The following is an 18158-nucleotide window of genomic DNA, read 5'->3' as shown; positions in this document are numbered from 1 at the left end:
TTGAAAAGGCATATACTCAGGTCCCCAGCGTCGATTGTGACGTCATATCAAACGAAGAAGAAGAAGAATTGTAACGTCAATCGTGCAAAAAACAAACAACAAAAAAAAAACATTAATTGTGACGTCATTCGTGATGTCATAGTACCGTGTCCTTTCATTGGTTGACAGTGCGGGCCCGTAGGTGCGTGCCCTTAGGTGCGTGCCAGTATGTGCAGCTTCGTTCCTTCGCTCTCGTAAACAACGACTGGATTGGGGAATTGTTTCAATTTGATCGGACCAACCGTATCATAAATGGCCATAACTTGGGAAACACCTGGGAAACATACTCTGGTTCTCAGCGTCAATTGTGATGTCATATCAAACGAAGAAGAATTGTGACGCCCCCTCTCTCTCGCCCCCCCTCTCACCCCTCTCTCTCTCCCCCCGCCCCCAGCCTCGCCCCCCTCTCTCCCCCCTCGCCCCTCTCTCTCGCCCCCACTCTCACCCTCCTCTCCCGTCCCCCTCTCTCACCCCTCCTCTCTCCCCCTCTCTTGAATTGTGATGCCCCTCTCTCTCACCCCCCTCTCTCCCTCCCCTCTCTCGCCCCCTCTCTCCCCCCTCCTCTCGCCCCTCTCACTGTAAATGTATTCACAAATGTCTACCAAGCACAATAATTAAATCAAACCTTGGGAAAAAAAACAGCTTTCAAACCCTTGGGAAACCTCTTTCCCTTGGGAAAATTCAAACCTTGGGATGAATTAAAAATTTGAACAATTAATTCAAACCTTGGGAAAAAAATCGCTTTCAAACCTTGGGAAACACTTGGGAAACAGCTGAAACAGATGAAGAACGATATCAAACCTTGTAAAGGCACATACTCAGGTCCCCAGCGTCGATTGTGACGGCATACCAAACAAAGAAGAAGAAGAATTGTGATGTCAATCGTGCAAAGAAAAAAAAGCATTAATTGTGACGTCATTCGTGATGTCATAGCACCGTGTCCTGTCATTGGTTGACAGATGTTATTGGTCATTATTGGTTGACAGACAATATATAGGTCGTTATTGGTTGACAGACAATATATAGGTCGTTATTGGTTGACAGACATTGGTCATTGTATCACGTTATTCTTTTTCTTCTTCTTCTTCTTCTTTCGGCTGCTCCCGTGAGGGGTCGCCACAGCGGATCATCCATATGATCCGCATAGTGATTTGGCACATGTTTTACACCGGATGCCCTTCCTGACGCAACCCTGGTCGCCTCTTACAACAAAGGGATCTGGTACACCTATTTTAACCGGGGTATACACCGGCCCAGTAAACTGGTACTCATTTCGCCGACCTCGGAAGGATGACAGGCTGAGTCAACCCCCTGGTGTTATACGACTTGGTATATACATATATATATATATATACACACATACATATATATGTGTATATATATATATATATATATATATATATATATATATATATATATATATATATATATATATATACATACATATATATTCAGTGGCCCAACGGGTCTTGAACTCAGGACTTTTTGGGTCCCAAGCCGCTGCCCTAACCACTGCGCCAACACCAGGATATACAAACGTTATTCTTTTTATTACTGCCAATTATTGTGCTGTTATTATTAATATCATTAATATGCTGTTATCATTATTTTGAGATATCTTTGGGAAAAAATGGCATGATAAGGTGGAACAACACTTCAGCTGCGATATATACACCTTTCCAACACTGAAAAAAGCAATAAAATGGCCGTAACTTGGGAACCGCTTGTCCGATTAATATCAAACCTTGAAAAGGCACATCCGCGGGTCCCCGGCAATATTCCTGGCAAGTTTCAATCAGATCGGACCGGTGGTTGCCGAGAAACGGCTGTCGCAGACAGACAGACACACACACAGATTGCTGGAATTATAGATAGATACAGAGTCGAGGCTCATGGAAGAGTAGGGAGGTAACATGACAGAAGGAATAAAAGCAACATACACACAGTTGGACTACAGGTGGGTATAACAAGTGAGGGAATGAAGGAAAAGAGGAGAGGGGAGGAACATAGAGTAAGTAACCTGTAAAAGAGCTTTGAAAGGGGAGGATAAATGGGGGAAGAAAATAGGAATATGGGTAGAAATGGAGGATAACATAGGATGTTGCTGCCTGCCACCTTGAAAGCCGACAAGGTGGTTCCACAAATGGGATAAGAATGGAATAAAAGAGTTGAGGTGTTTGGTTGGACTTAATTTTGGGAGTTTAACCAGGAGGGGTTTTGCGGAACCTGTCAGCTTTAACCAGGACCTGTCAGCGATGTGAAAACAAGAGACCTTATGCTTTTACCTCTTTGTGGGAAAGGCCAAAAATGATGAGAGCTTTAGATTCCACAAAATCTGAGAGAGAGAGAGAGAGAGAGAGAGAGAGAGAGAGAGAGAGAGAGAGAGAGAGAGAGAGAGAGAGAGAGAGAGAGAGAGAGAGAGAGAGAGAGAGAGAGAGAGATAGATAGATAGATAGATAGATAGATGTGATGCTGGGGTGCAAACTCATAGCAGAGACCATTATTTTATTGAGTTAAGGACAAAGGCCTTCTAGACTGTGTGTAGTTATGATTTTTCAAGGAAAGACTTGGATCGATGGAGGATGCCCAGTCTGCTGCTGGTTTGTAGGTCAGCTTTACTCTATGATCAACCCAGGAAAGGTTATGACTGATGATGAGGTCTAAAATTTCAAGAGACTGAACCTCTTCCAGTGGCTGACGATGGAAAGAGGTGGATTAATTTGATGATGTTTCGAGCGTGACAGGCTGAGACTGTGAAATGTACAAGCATCAAAGATATGTTACATTTGTCAGATCACCATCTAATTATTTCCAGATCGTCAGAGAGTGATGCTGCTTCATGCTTGTGAGTGGGATGTGGTGGTGTTTAAAATTTTTTTTTTTAATTGGATTGTTCAATCATCCGGCCCATAATCTCTCATGTTTCTGGGGACAGTTTGAGTGTGCAGGACAGCTGGTTCGAGACTTTGTCCCATTTCATGATATCTGGTGCCAAGCCTCATACTGGCAAATTTGTCACAAGTCATGGCTTGGAGATCCTCTGGAGACTATAGAACCCGAACAAGTGGAAAATAATTTGAGTGACATGCTCAAGACTGTGGTCAAGTGTGCGCGGGCCTTGAAGGATGCACCTGGTGAGAGTTACATGTTTGGAAGTTTTAGAAAGCAAAAGGATGAGGAGACATTAGAGGGATATTGCGGTCATGGTAAAGATTTCTTGCATAAGTGTGGTAAGCATTGTATTTCTTGCCTACAGTATGCAACGTATACCTTTCTCGATAATGATTATACAGACCACAAACAGACCTAAGATGAAATCATTGTTCTGACCTCTCGGTGGTTCTTTCTCCTCGGATGCATTGCCACAGAATGTGAGTCAGTGGCACAGAAAGTGCGCACACAAATTGAGGAGTTTCGACCTTTGTTGCCGTTGCTGCATGCTTTGCGCAATCCTGGGATGCATGCACGTCACTGGGCTCTGCTGTCAGAGAGCCTGCAAATGAACGTGCAGTCACACGTCACAGAGCAAAGCTTGGCTCAATGTCTTGAGCGAGGACTGGACCAACATACTGCGGCCATCGCTGCTCTAGCAGAGGTGGCACAGAAGGAATACACAATCGAACAGGTCAGTGGCAACTACAGTCTGGTATGAGCAAAACATTTTATTGTGATGCAGAAGGCTGTTTCATGATACATCTTCAGATATATTGTGGGCAGGGATAGTAAAGGGTGATGCAATGTCACCTTCGTTGTTCCTTCTACACCTTTGACAACAAACCAATATTTTTATGATGACAACAAACCAATATTTTCACGATGACTACAAACCAATATTTTCTTCACTCCTGATCGATTTTACGCGTTTTTCAAAGCAAACTTTCATTTTGTATTTTTCCTAATTTCCCAATCCTCATCTGCCATGTTGCTCTGCAGAAAATCACTCTGGGTAGTTACTTTGCACACAAATGAGTGATCAGCCGAATTCATTGATTAGCAATTCAACAAGCCAACATGGCATATCACATTTGGTGTAAGAGGTGTGTGAAAATAATACCCCTGTGTGGTGTCATTTTAGCGAAAATATTGAGAACTCGAGAATTCATAGAACACTACCCCCACATTCATGAGAAAAGGGACATGGAAAGACTCTGAGCTCTTGCTTTGCGTTTCCAAGCACGATCTTCATGAGCTTTGTTTATTAACTTTGAATAACAGATGCGATGGTTACAATACAAAGTGATTAGTCATACGGAACAGTCCAGAAATGAACATTCTGCATACTCTTCTTGGAGAAACTGATGATTTTGGAATGATCTTTCATAAAAACAAGCACTTAAACAAACATTTCTCTGTCTGCATCACTAGGCTCCGCCATTTTGTCTGAATCTCATTCTTACTCCACCCTCAAAACTTCTTCTTCTTCTTTCGGCTGCTCCCGTTAGGGGTCGCCACAGCGGATCAACCGTCTCCATTTCGCTCTATCCTCCACATCTTCCATTGACACTCCAACCACCCACATGTCCACCCTCACCGCATCCATGAACCTCTTCTTTGGCCTGCCTCTTCTCCTCCTGCCTGGCAGCTCCATCTTCAGCATCCTTCTCCCGATATACTCCGCTTCCCTGCTGTGCACATGTCCAAACCATCTCAATCTCGCCTCTCTCACTTTGCCTCCAAACCATACAACATAGCTGGTCTCACTACCGTCTCATATACTTTCCCCTTAACTCTCGCAGCTACCCTTCTGTCACAAATCACTCCTGCAACTCTTCTCCACCCACTCCATCCTGCCTGCACTCTCTTTTTCACTTCTCTCCCACACTCTCTGTTACTTTGGACAGTTGATCCCAAGTATTTAAACCCATCCACCATCCCCACCTCAACTCCTTGCAACCACACCATACCACCACCCTCCCTCTCATTTACGCACATGTACTCCGTCTTACTCCTACTGACTATCATTCCCCTTCTCTCCAGTGCGTACCTCCACCTCTCAAGGCTCACCTCAGCCTGCTCCCTACTCTCCCAACAGATCATGATGTCATCCGTGAACATCATAGTCCATGGAGACTCCAGTCTGATCTCGTCCGTCAACCTTTCCATCACCATTACAAACAGGAAAGGGCTCAGGGTCGATCCTTGGTGCAATCCCACTTTTACCTTAAACCGGTCCATCATTCCTACCGCACACTTCACCGCTGTCACACTGTCCTCATACATATCCTGCACAATCTTTACATACTTCTCCACCACTCCCGACTTCCTCATACAATGCCACAACTCCTCTCTTGGCACCCTATCTTAAGCTTTCTCTAAATCCACAAACGCACAATGTAACTCCTTCTGGCCTTTCCTATACTGCTCCATCAACATTCTCAAAGCAAACATTGCATCAGTGGTGCTCTTTCCTGGCATAAACCCATATTGCTGCTCACAAATCGTCACCTCTCTTCTCAACCTAGCTTCCACTACTCTTTCCCACAACTTCATGGTGTGGCTTAACAACTTTATCCCTCTGTAATTTCCACAGCTCTGCACATCACCCTTGTTCTTGAAAATCAGAAGCAGTACACTTAATCTCCACTCCTCCGGCATCCTCTCACTTTCCAAGATTTTATTAAACAATCTGGTTAACAACCCCACTGCCATCTCTCCTAAGCACTTCCATGCCTCCACTGGTATGTCATCTGGGCCAACCGCCTTTCCACTTTTCATCCTCTTCATAGCAGTCCTCACTTCATCCTTACTGATCCACCCCACTTCCTGATTCACTATCTCCACCTCTTCCAACCTTCTCTCTCTCTCATTTTCTTCATTCATCAGCTCCTCAAAGTACTCCATCCACCTTCTCAACACACTCTCCTCGCTCGTCAGCACATTCCCATTTACGTCCTTTATCACCCTAACCTGCAGCACATCCTTCCAGCTCGGTCCCTCTGTCTTGCCAATCGGTATAAATCCTTTTCCCCTTCTTTTGTATCCAACTTCTCATACAGCTCGTCATATGCCTTTTTCTTAGCCTTTGCCACCTCTCTCTTTGCCTTTCGCTGCCACTCCTTGTACTCATGCCTACTTTCTTCATCTCTCTGACTATCCCATTTCTTTTTCGCCAACCCCTTCTTCCTTATACTTTCCTGTACTTCCTCATTCCACCACCAAGTCTCCTTATCTTCCTTCCTCTGTCCAGATGTCACACCAAGTACCTTCCTAGCTATCTTCCTCACCACTTCTGCTGTAGTTGCCCAATCATCCCACCCATCTTTACCACCATCCAACACCTGTCTCGCCTCCTCACTAAATTCCACGCAACAGTCTTCCTCCTTCAGCTTCCACCATCTGGTCCTTGGTTCAGCCCTCACTATCTTCCTCAACCTCACTTCCAAAATCATCCTACAGACCACCAATCGATGCTGTCGAGCTACACTCTCCCCTGCCACCACCTTACAGTCTCTAATCTCTTTCAGGTTGCATCTCCTGCTTAAGATGTAATCCACCTGTGTGCACTTTCCTCCCCTCTTGTACGTCACCCTGTGTTCCTCCTTCTTCTTGCAATACGTATTTACCACTGCCATTTCCATTCTTTTTTGCAAACTCTACCACCATTTGCCCTTCCACATTTCTCTTGTTGAGACCGTACCTACCCATCACCTCCTCATCCTCTTTATTCCCTTCCCTAACATGCCCATTAAAATCTGCTCCAATCACCACTCTTTCATCCTTGGATACACTCTCCACCACTTCATCTAACTCACTCCAGAAATCTTCTTTATATTCCATCTCACACCCCATATGCAGTGCATATGCACTGATGACATTCATCATCACTCCTTCAATTTCCAACTTCACACTCATCACTCGGTCAGACACTCTCCTCACCTCCAATACCCTCTTGACATAATCTTCCTTCAGGATTACCCCGACACCATTTCTCCTCCCATCCACACCATGGTAGAACAGTTTGAAACCACCTCCAATGCTCCTAGCCTTACTCCCCATCCACTTGGTCTCTTGTGCACACAGTATGTCCACCTTTCTTCTCTCCATCATATCAGCCAACTCTCGCCCTTTGCCAGTCATCGTTCCAACATTCAGAGTTCCAACTCTCACCTCCACACTTCTACCCTTCCCCCTCTCCCACTGCCTCTGGACTCGCCTTCCCCGTCTCCTTCTCCTCCTTCGCCTAGCAGTAGCACAATGGGAGAGAGAGAGAAAGCTCAAAACACGTGGCAAATTTGATTGGTTGAGATGGCATAACATTGTGCACAAGTACTGCTAATCTCATGGTGTTTGGAAGTGTAAAAAGTTTGTTCTGCAGTGTTCAAATATATAATTCAATTTAAATAAAATAAACATTTTTAAGGTTGCGGAAAAAAACCTTTTTTTAAAGTTTACCACCATTGATGTCATGTCTTATACACCACCTTATTTAACATGTTACATTAGTTATTTGTGCCTGTTGTTTGTGTCCTTTATAACGTCCCTAAAACAGTAGTTTTCCTGTTTGGAATGATTTTCAATTTTGTTTGATTGCCAGACAGGCAGACAAAGTGAAAATATTATCTCACTACTCTGTCGGCATGCGTGCTCGGGATGAGAATCTGTACAATTTGCCAAATTCAGAGCCAAAGCACTGCTAAACTGCATGTTCATGTTCCAAACCATGTTCCGATTCATGTTCTATATAGTGTTCAAAGCACAACATTCAATTTAAATTAAGTAGTTCCTTGATTATTGAAACAAGCAGAGTAACCGCCCGACGGGCGATCTTGTTACAAGCATGCAACATGTTCTTCTGACGCATATCTTTATTTGGGCAGTTTATAAGCAACTGACAGTTCTGTGTAGGCAAAAAACCCCCCAAGTTACATGCATGAAGCAAAAACAAACCGACTGCTTATAATTCAAGACACCTAACTGTACTGGAAAACGTGGGGACAGGAATACTGTACTGTTAATGGTGGAGACTTGTAATACCCTCCCCCACCTGGAGGCAGCGCTACACGAAACACATTTACATAGAGAATTTGCATCACCCCATCGCCTCCTCCCCCCCACCTCATCCCCTCCAAGACCACCATGTCAGGTCAGGTATGGGAGCATGCGCTGGAGTAGCGCGTTGCTGCGTCAACTTTTTGCCGGAACTCCAAGTACCTTCGTCTGGCCATTCCCCAGGCAGATGCCTGACCCATCCCCATCTCCTTGAGATGTTGATCACCCTGCTGCAACCACAAGGCACGTGGTCGGCTCATTGGCCTCCTCCACTCACGAGGCTCCCTCGCTGAGAGAATCTGGTGAGCAGGATCAGCATCAGGAAAACGAGCCACATGTCCATACAGCCACAGATGATGCTCACGGACTATGCAGGTAACAAATCTCATTTTAGTCTCTCTCAGCAACCGCTCATTGGAGACAAAGTCTGACCAGCGATGGCCAAGGATTCTCCGAAGAAAACCGGTGCCAAAGGAATTACGTCTCCGTCTCAGATCCCTGGTCAGAATCAAAGTCTCACATCCATTGAGCAAGACTGGAAGCACCAAGGACCTGAAGACTCGGACTTTCGTCCTCCCACACAGGTACCGGCAGCGCCGCACCCCATGATCCAGTGACTCCATGACTCCCCAGGCCCGACCCAGACATCTGTTGACCTCTGGCTCACAGCCAGCAGACACTTGAATATCTGCCAAGGTAAGTGAATCTGTCAGTGACCTCAACATCCTCGCCACAAACAGGAAAGCAGCATCCAAGATGTCATTGAAAGCCTAGATCTTAGTTTTGGCCCAGGAAACCCATAATCCCAGCAGCTCCGACTCCTCATTCAGCACCTCGAGGGCCCCAAAAGGATATCTAGAGTCTCCGCAAAGATGACTACATCATCTGCAAAATCAAGGTCAGAGATCTTGACATTCGTAAAGGATGCACCGCAGCTTGATCTCTCCGACATCCGCCCCATAATCCAGTCCAGACAAGTGCTGAGAAGTGTGGAGGCCAGTACACACCCCTAAAAAACTCCAGAAACAACTGTAATTAAGTTGGAGATGGTATCACCACATCTCATAGCACTCTCAGTACCAGAGTATAGTTCAGACATCAGATTGATCAGTTTTGGTGGCACTCTGCTAAGACCAAGAATCTTCCAGAGGGCATCCCAAATCATTGAATTCACCAAATTCACTGCATCCCGAATGCTTTACATAGATCAACATAGGCTGCAAGCAGTCCCTGCCAAAACTCTCGGCTGCGTTCGGTGAGGACCCCAAAAGCAAGGATACGGTCAATCGTTGACCTCTTTGGTATAAAGCCTGACTGCTCTGGATGCTGGTGCTCAAACAGATGGTGTCGAACCCCATCAAGCATTATCCGAGCAAAGACCTTGCCTGGCACTGAGAGCAGTGTCACCCCTCGGTAGTTGCTGCAGTCTTGGCAATCACCCTTCCTTTTCCAGAGGGGGACAACAAAGCCCCTCTTCCAGTCAGTTGGGATGATGCCTGTGTTCCAGGCAGAGCACAGAACTGCATGCAACGACACGAGTGCAGCATTTCCACCAGCATTGAGAAGTTCAGCATGGATTCCACAGATCCCTGCAGCTTTACCAGATATCAACCGGTTCACTGCGGCACATAGGCCTCCTTGTCCACCCTTAGTGAATGTACAGTTTTACGCCTCAGCTCCCTGAACAGCTCAGCTCCGCCATTCAGCCTGGTCCTGCGACTCTGATCAATGGTATCCAGTATCCCTTGAGAGACAAAATTCTTCTTCACCCTCCGGTGAGTTCCAAGGCATCCACCGGCAACATCAAGGACGGTGGTCTTGAAGGCACTCCACAACTCTTCAGGATCCCCCAAAGCACCCAGACCCCCCAAATCTCCACTCAGCTTGTTCGCAAACTCCTCTGCTACCCTCTCATCCTTGAGCTTGCTAACATCCAGCCTAGGCTGGGATGGTACCATTCTCCTGGATTCAAGCTGCAACTTCAGTGTTGGTACAACAAGCCTAAGGTCGGTATTGAGGAACTGAGCATTTCGGTGGATCCTGCAATTCTGGATCATCCTCCAGCAACCATCAACGAGGACATGGTCAATCTCCTTTGCCCTACCACCAGCGTTGGAATACCAAGTCCAGTGATGAGCCTGTGGGTACTAAAACCATGAGCCAGCCACCCAAAGTCCATGACTTCTTGCAAAGTCAAGGATCTTACTGCTATTCTGGTTCACAGTTCCAGACCCATGGGGACCAACACATGTCTTATAATCATCCCTATCAGTTCCAATTGATGCATTGTAATCCCCCAAGACTAATAGAGTAGTTCGCCTGGGGCCCTGATCAACCACAGACTTGAGCGTGGCATAGAATGCGTCCTTCACGGTGAGATTATTCGCCTCAGTTGGAGCATATACAGACACCAGGGAAATGACACCCAAGGAGTGACGAATCCTTCGTCTAATAATACGATCGTTGACCGATGTTACCTCAATTATCATTGGAGTCAGCTTATTGGACACAGCTATAGCAACTCCTTGGGCATGGTAACCTTCAGAGCGTCAGGACCAATGTTAGGTGTAACCATGTGACATGACCTCACCGCATTCTGGTCTCCGAACCTCAGAGAGTGCTGCAATATTGATGCTTGAGCTCAGATGATAGCAGAGTCAGGTTATCATCCACCCTTTGGGATAGGACATTCCAGGCACCCCCCTGAAGGACCGCCAAAGGTGAACCCAAGGAGACCACCATCTGGTGGATGACACCTCAGCACCACCCCAACACACACTACCGCAATATGACCCTGGAATGTTACCCCGTGGTTTCCCTCCTATCATCAAAACATTGGGGGTCCCGAAGGCTTTGCCCCAATCCTGTCATCCAGTGAGCTGCCCTGCGAAGTGCAGCTGCACAGGAGGTACTCCCACAGAGTGGGTTTTCAGATTTATTTTTGCTTTTGGTATGTTTTGCGGGAAGAAGAGTTTTATGGTGGCCGGAGTGCAAATCCTGCCACCAACCTCCGAATAAATAGTAACCCAATTTCAGGAGGACGTCCACAGACACAGTTGGGCACTAGATATGGATAGCCATTGGCTCACAAGGAGCTCCTCCACCCTTTGGCAGGTTTTGTTTTTAATCCTGCTGTGTGTCCATATCATACACCCTCCTCACCAAGAAACTTGTTGGGGGAGATGGTTGAGTTGCCGACAACCCGACCGTGAAACAGGTCAGTACAGGTTTACACAGTACCTGTAGCAAGTCACAGATGTAATCTGATCTGACCTGACATCAATACCACCAGCAAAGATAAAAACACCCCTATACATTAATTGGGGTTATGCTGATCCTCGTAGCAAGTCTGGATGTCATCAACCCAGAACTGTAGGAGGAGTAGCAGGACAAGCAAACATCCACACACAAACACCGGTATGGAACTTATAGTAAGGATTAGTTCAGGAGAATTGAAAGTCCCGTGGGATGTTTTTTGATGAAAGCATGCCACTATTATTATTATTATATTTTGACAATTTTCAAGTAATGTACACCAAATTTATTTTAAAAGTACAAGTATACTACTGTACACACATTAAATATGTGTATGAGGCCGTAAATACACCTTAATGATACTCGTAAAGGACACAAATTTTTGAGGTAACTTCAAATGGACAGCTCATCAACCTCATCCTCCTCATCTTCTTTGTCTTCTTCTTCTTCCTCATGTCCTTGGGCCACATTGTCACATTCATCATCTCAGTTGGTACATCCACAAATATCTGTACAACTGAAGTGTGCTTTGCGACGTACTGGACATTTTGCTGTCTAGCATCGTGACTTGTTGCAGTTACATTTTACCAAAGTGATTACTGATAATAGGGCTGGAAGTTGCGTTGTCATGTTCGGGACCCAGGTTCCTCCTCGCGTCCAGTGCGCCTGAAGGTTTGCTTGGTGGAGAGCATCCTGTGATGGTGGAAGCATTTCTGATTGCGATTGCTTTTTTGAGATCATCCACCATCGCAAGTTCTCCACTGTCACAATCGAGGTCTGGGGTCTGTATACAATGCAGATTAACTCTTCAATAGCATGAGCAGTGTCATCCGTAGGCAGTGGGGTTGTGCCAAGGCTTGCAAGGGCAGCAATGTTGGCATGGCCATGGCAGTGGCATGGAGTGTTTATTTACCATCAGAGGTGTCCTCGGCGAAATCAACGTTATCAATAGGAAAAACGCACAGCTTCCTCAAATGACATCAAGGAGCAGGTACAGTCTATCATTGACAAGAATTATATCGACTACTGTTGAACAGATCTGCCCTTCCAGTTGAAGAAGTCTGTTGTATTCAACAGACATTCCGAATTTGTACAACATGTTGATGAGTTTCTTTCTCCATGTTGCCTGACAAATGGCCATTGCAATTGCTAGCTGTTGTGGCATTTCACGAGCTGACCTGACTGTCTGATTTCTCATTCCCAACCTGCTGCCTTGACAGGTACATTGTCACTGTACTCTGTGCTAGTCTGGTGGCATGTTTGTTAACTTGTGCCGACTTCTCATCAGTCAATAGGGTGGTGTTTGGTCCTTGTAGTACCCAACGATAGAAGATGTAAAGTTCTGGTGACAAATGATCTCCTGTTGCATCTGTGAACGTCACAGTAAATGTCCATTTCTTAACTATACTGATGGCTTTTCTCAACATCGAAGCTGCATTGTAAAGGACGGTCATGTATGTGTCCAGTCCATCATTGCTTTCTTCCATCAGGTGAATTGCAGCATCCCTCGTGCTCTTGATGGTCACGTGTTCAGGTTCATTTACACGCTTCAGTTTGTTAAATTCTACACCAGGTAACTCACCCTGGATGAGTTTCCTCAGTTGCTTGCGAGTGCACGTTGGGTTTGCGACGTTGTTTGCAGATCTGATGCTCGTGTCTGCACCCTGCAGTTCAGACATGTTATGTGCATTACCATCCAGCAGGATACCTGCACCCAAACCAAGGAACTCAATCGCTGCTGCCACTTCAGCTGTAACACAAGATTGCATTTGTGATGGATCCGTTTTCCTGTGACCAATATTGGTGACACGTGTTGCCCAACACCGCCTGTGGTATTTGATGCCGATAGCATGAGCATCAGTCGGGTTGACGGAAGTGCTGAGCTGAACACGAAGCTTCTCATCTCCACTTTTCTCAATTGCTTCCTTGAGTGAGTGACTAACATTTGTTATAACAAGCATGTGTAGGGGATTTTTGAATGTTGCTATGTTGTCACAAAAGAAACAAAGGTCCTTGTGATAGGGAGTTGATTGAGTGCAAATGAATGTGTTTAATAAATGACTGGAAGTTACATCGTGGAAGATAGCTCTTGGAATTCATTCGCTTTTCACACCGACTTTTTGTCCTGTTGCACAACCCAGCACGGACTGTTTTTGACATGACCAGGAATGGTTTGCCAGACTGCCATCATGGTTTTTATTGTTCTTTGGGGTGCTCGTGACGCATTTAGACTCGTGGTTTGCTTTCATCAAGAAATTCCCACGGGACTTCTCTTCCGTATAATATGTTCCCGGACGAAATGGACTGATAGACAGAGTGAACCAATTTATTAACCCTGCTTCGCATGACGCACATGTGTTGTGAAGGTGATTCGATTTATCAAAATGCCACAAATAGTGCAGTAACACATATTGTTTCAAAACGTCATCGTGACATACCACTACCGTATTTTCCGGTGTATAAACCGCGGTCATGTATTAAACGCACCCATGTTTTAGACCCTCAAAATAAATGAATATGTTGATCATTTTATTTTCTGATCTGGATCTAAATACGTTTGTACACAAACTTTGTACTGAACAAAGTGACGGAGTTATCAACATGCTTCCTCCCATGTCCGCTTAATATCGCCTCACAGTCTTATTCTCATTTTGAAGAACTTGAAGAGAGAGGAGAGGATACCAAGAAGTTTTTATTTTTAATTTCTTATTTTTTAATACTATAAAGAAGATTTTTTTTATCGTGACTACAAAAAGGAAGAAAAGGAATTCATAACTGGTATCATACATATTTATTGTGGATTTGTGGCCCTGAAAAGGACCGTTTGGGTTTGATGAAGCTTTTCAGCTAAACCCGAGGAAATCCTCGTTAATGCTTTCCTCATCAAAGACGGCACGTAACTCCTTGTCCGAATCCGGACAGAACAAGTCCCCATCGCTGTCCACGTCGCTTTCACTGTCATTTGCAACCTCCTTCTTCCAAACGATGTCATCCTCTGTGCCATCCACGTTGTTGGAAATACAGCATTTCAGAAATGCTCGCTTGATGATGTTTGACGGTATCTCCTCCCACACCTTGACAATCCAGCCGCAGACCATCGGAAGGTCGACCTTTCTCATCCTCCCGCTCTTGGTGTAGGTCTTCTCACCATTCATTATATCCAATCGGACAAGCAGCTACGTAGCCCGTCCTTGAACGGCTTGTTGATGGCCACATTGAGGGGCTGCAGGAGCGATGTCATCCCACCTGGTATGATGACGAGATCGGTGTTGGTCCAACGGACCAGCGCTTTGGTGTCGTCGGTCTTGTAATAACTGAACTCATCCAGGACTAGCATGCTCCGTAATCGGGAGAGACCACCATCCGGCCTACTTCTTCAAACCGTGCGCACCCAGTCCTAGACCAGTCCCTCGTCTATCCACCCCTTCTGCTGCGCACGAACGATGATGCCGGCTGGAAACTTCTCTTTGGGTAGTGTCTTCCTCTTGAACACCACATACAGGGGAAGCTTGCCACCGTCTGTGGTGCAGGCGAGCATGACGGTGAATCGGTCCTTCTCGTGACCAGTCGTGTTGATCGTCACATTGTGCTCCCCCTTCACTGTGATGGTGGTCCTCGCGAAACACAAAGCGGCCCTTCTTGAGGGTCACGTGAGTGGCCACAGCCTGTTGTCTGATCCACGTAAGTTTACGTGCAAGCTTATTTGAGTTGGGTGCTCCGTTATTGGACTAGCGAATGTGAATAATAATTCTTCTTTTGAAGTGAGACCAGGTGTTCTTCTTTTTTATGTTTAATGGCATTTTCAGAGCCGCGAGGCTCTATATACGCCACGCACATAAACTCCAGTTGTCTCCGGGCGTCACTTTATTTAATTTCCACACACAGTTAATAAAATACTGTACAAACTCTTAACCTGAACCGATTTTCAAAATACAAATGGTGGAATTGAGCTTAACAGCAATTCTGACTGCTAAAAAAGTGTTAATTTGGAATATAATTGAAATTCAGCATTGATCATTTTTAAGACCCATTTTTTTCTATACCCATGTATTAACCTCACCCCCAACGTTTACCTTTTTTGTTGATGAAAAAAGTGTGGTTTATACACCAGAAAATATGGTATATCAAGCCTGGTGTTGGCGTAACGGTCAAAGTGGCTGGCTTAAGCTCTTAGGGTCTAGAGTTTGAGGCCCTGTCATGCCATTAAATAACTCCAGGTGGGTTGACTCAGCCTGTCATCCTTCCAATGTTAGCAAAATGAGTACCAGCTTACTGGAACAGGGGCACTGCATCAGTGGCACAGCTGCACTCACAGCAATGATGAAACCTGCAGCCACAGGCTGCATACGAAATAATAACCATTATAGCAATAATGCCATTTGTTACTAGTGGAAAGCATTGCATAAACCAGCAGGAAATGACATTGATGTCACAGGAATCATGTTTTGGCTGAAGTCTGCAACGTGCCCGTTGTTCTGCGTGACCCTCAGGCGCTTAACAAAATTGAATCGGAGTGGGCAGCCCAAGAGTTTGAGGTTCTGCCTTACAAATCTACAGGGACTTACATTCTGTGCTCTCCAGACGAGGCTTTACAGCTCCTCGACGATCACCTGGTCATGATTCAGAGCATGGCATTTTCCCCCCATCGACAACCATTTGAGGAACTTCTTTCCTCCTGGAACATCAAGTTGCGTCTCACACAGGTATGTATATCTGTTGCTGTAGTTGTTGGGACCAACATTTACCACCAAATTGGTGTGCGGAATCATTTTGTTTGTTGGCCACATGTGGTCTATTAAGCAATTAAACTGCCACTTGGACAACCTGGTGGCAAAGTATAGTATATTTACTCCACCAATCACCATTAAACCTTGGTCTTGTACCTTGATGACCCCCTAGGATGTGCTGGAGGAGTGGCTTGCTTGCCAACGTGCCTGGCTCTACCTAGAACCAATATTCTCCTCAGAGGACATCATCAGGCAACTGCCAGTAGAGAGCAAGCACTACCAGACTGTGGATGACACCTGGAGGATGACTATGAAAAGCACCAATGATAACCGGCAGGTGTGGATTGTAAACTGTTGAGCCAACTTGGGATAGATGAGGCCTGGGTTTGGTCTGCACTCTGATTCTGAGTTTGATTTTGCAGTGGAATTAACAGCCTACTCTTGACATCAGCATGTTGTCTATGGTAATGAGAGATTGTACATCTTCTGTGTGTGTGTTTGTAGATAATTGATGTTTGCCCAGATGAGCAACTCCTTGAGAGCTTGAAAGAGGGGCGTTGCCTCTTGGAGCAGGTACAGAAGGGGCTCAGTGATTACCTGGAGACAAAGAGAGCAGCGTTTCCCAGGTATTAATATCATTTTATCTGGAGATTCTGTGGAACTTTCTTTATGTACACTGTACATTCACAGATGTATTTATGCAATTGGTGTTTTGATTCCTGTTTGCCCATGTCTAAATCAGATTTTACTTTTTGTCTGACGATGAACTCTTGGAGATACTCTCGCAGACACGGGACCCAACAGCTGTTCAACCACACCTACGCAAGTGCTATGAAAACATCGCTTGGGTAGTTCATCCAGATTATACATTCAACATACAGATGATAATAATTGTGATTGTCATACTCAAATCTCCAATATATAAATGTTTGAGAGACCTGTCTCCATTGGTTGGAACATACTGCACAACAGATGGATAAGTAAGCAGAAACAGGAGTACAAGACAGTATGTTTTGCAAGTTTACGTGCATCTCTGCATAACCTCAGCTGTGTTTTGAAGATGATCTGTCCATCTGGGCAATGCGTTCTGGTGAGGGTGAGCAAGTGTCCTTTTGTGAGACCATTAACCCAACTGGAAATGTCGAGGATTGGCTGAGGGAAGTGGAGACTACGATGAGGGCAAGCATCCGAGACAGCATCCGCCGCTCTCTCGACGCATACCCTCTGGTATGTATGACATTGACAAGTCATTCCTTTGACTGCTCGTTCACTGTTCAATTTTCCATCATAGTGGAAACGATATTGTTACGGCCTGGGGTTTTGGGTTCACCACGAGGAGAAGTGCTCGGGTTCCTCTCGAACGCCCGGTCCTGAGGCCACAAGCCACGGATAACTCCGTGACCTGACCGGTTTAAAGTCAACCATGCATGCCGATTGGTATCACCAATCTTGGCAGGGTGCCGCTACCTCATGCGTTATCTTCTATTAATAAGCAGTATCAAGAGGGGCTCGTGCCCTCAATAAGTACTTGCCTTATCTTACCTTATCAGGTGCAGCCGAGCGGAGCTGCCAAGTACACACCAGCTAACATGTAGAGCCAATCGGTGGGGTAAAACTTCCCTGCTAACAAACATGTGGACGATGCTGGACCATTGGAGGAAAGACAACTACGAGCTGGCTGAATGCAATAACAGAACATTTATTTATGCAATATGGCTGAATGCAGTATTAGGGAGTTGTTACCCTGATTTACGTCAAGAGGGACCTCTCTCCAATTAAAGGGAAAACTTTATGCAGCTTGTGTTAGAAGCATGATGTTGTATGGTAGCGAAACATGGGTGATCAAAAAGGAGGATGAATGGAGGTGTGAATGAAATGAAATGAGAATGGTGAGGTGGGTGTGTGATGTCACACTGAAGGATAGGAAACCAAATGTGGAATTAAGAGAAAGGTTAGGTATAGAAAGCATTAGTGAGGTGATGTGGAGAGAGAGGTTGATATGGTTCGGACATGTGGAAAGGATGGGGGTGGGCAGCTGTGTGAAGCGGTGTATAAATATGAATGTGAATGGAAGGAGAGCTGGAGGCTGTCTGAGGAAAACATGAGATGTGTTTGCTGAGAGGAAATGTTCGAGTTAAAGACCTAACC

General features: G+C 45.5%; 1 protein-coding gene across 4 annotated transcripts in view; it reads left to right on the top strand.

Moving 5' to 3' along the window:
• DNAH1 (dynein axonemal heavy chain 1) overlaps positions 1-18158 on the top strand; it is a 157140-nt gene that overhangs the window by 40036 nt on the left and 98946 nt on the right. For all 4 annotated transcript variants that reach the window (XM_085861167.1, XM_085861166.1, XM_085861165.1 and 1 more), the window contains exons 20-26: positions 2975-3173; positions 3408-3664; positions 15774-15986; positions 16183-16347; positions 16515-16636; positions 16753-16858; positions 17058-17237. In XM_085861167.1, the coding sequence (XP_085717293.1) occupies positions 2975-3173; positions 3408-3664; positions 15774-15986; positions 16183-16347; positions 16515-16636; positions 16753-16858; positions 17058-17237 (1242 nt within the window). The remainder of the gene's footprint in view (positions 1-2974; positions 3174-3407; positions 3665-15773; positions 15987-16182; positions 16348-16514; positions 16637-16752; positions 16859-17057; positions 17238-18158) is intronic.

Source organism: Eptatretus burgeri, chromosome 17 (assembly GCF_056783735.1).
Source record: "Eptatretus burgeri isolate ZD-2024b chromosome 17, Ebu_testis_v1, whole genome shotgun sequence".
Taxonomy (NCBI): domain Eukaryota; kingdom Metazoa; phylum Chordata; class Myxini; order Myxiniformes; family Myxinidae; genus Eptatretus; species Eptatretus burgeri.
The sequence above is the reverse complement of the archived record's forward strand: the minus strand, read 5'-3'. Positions and strand labels throughout refer to the sequence as shown.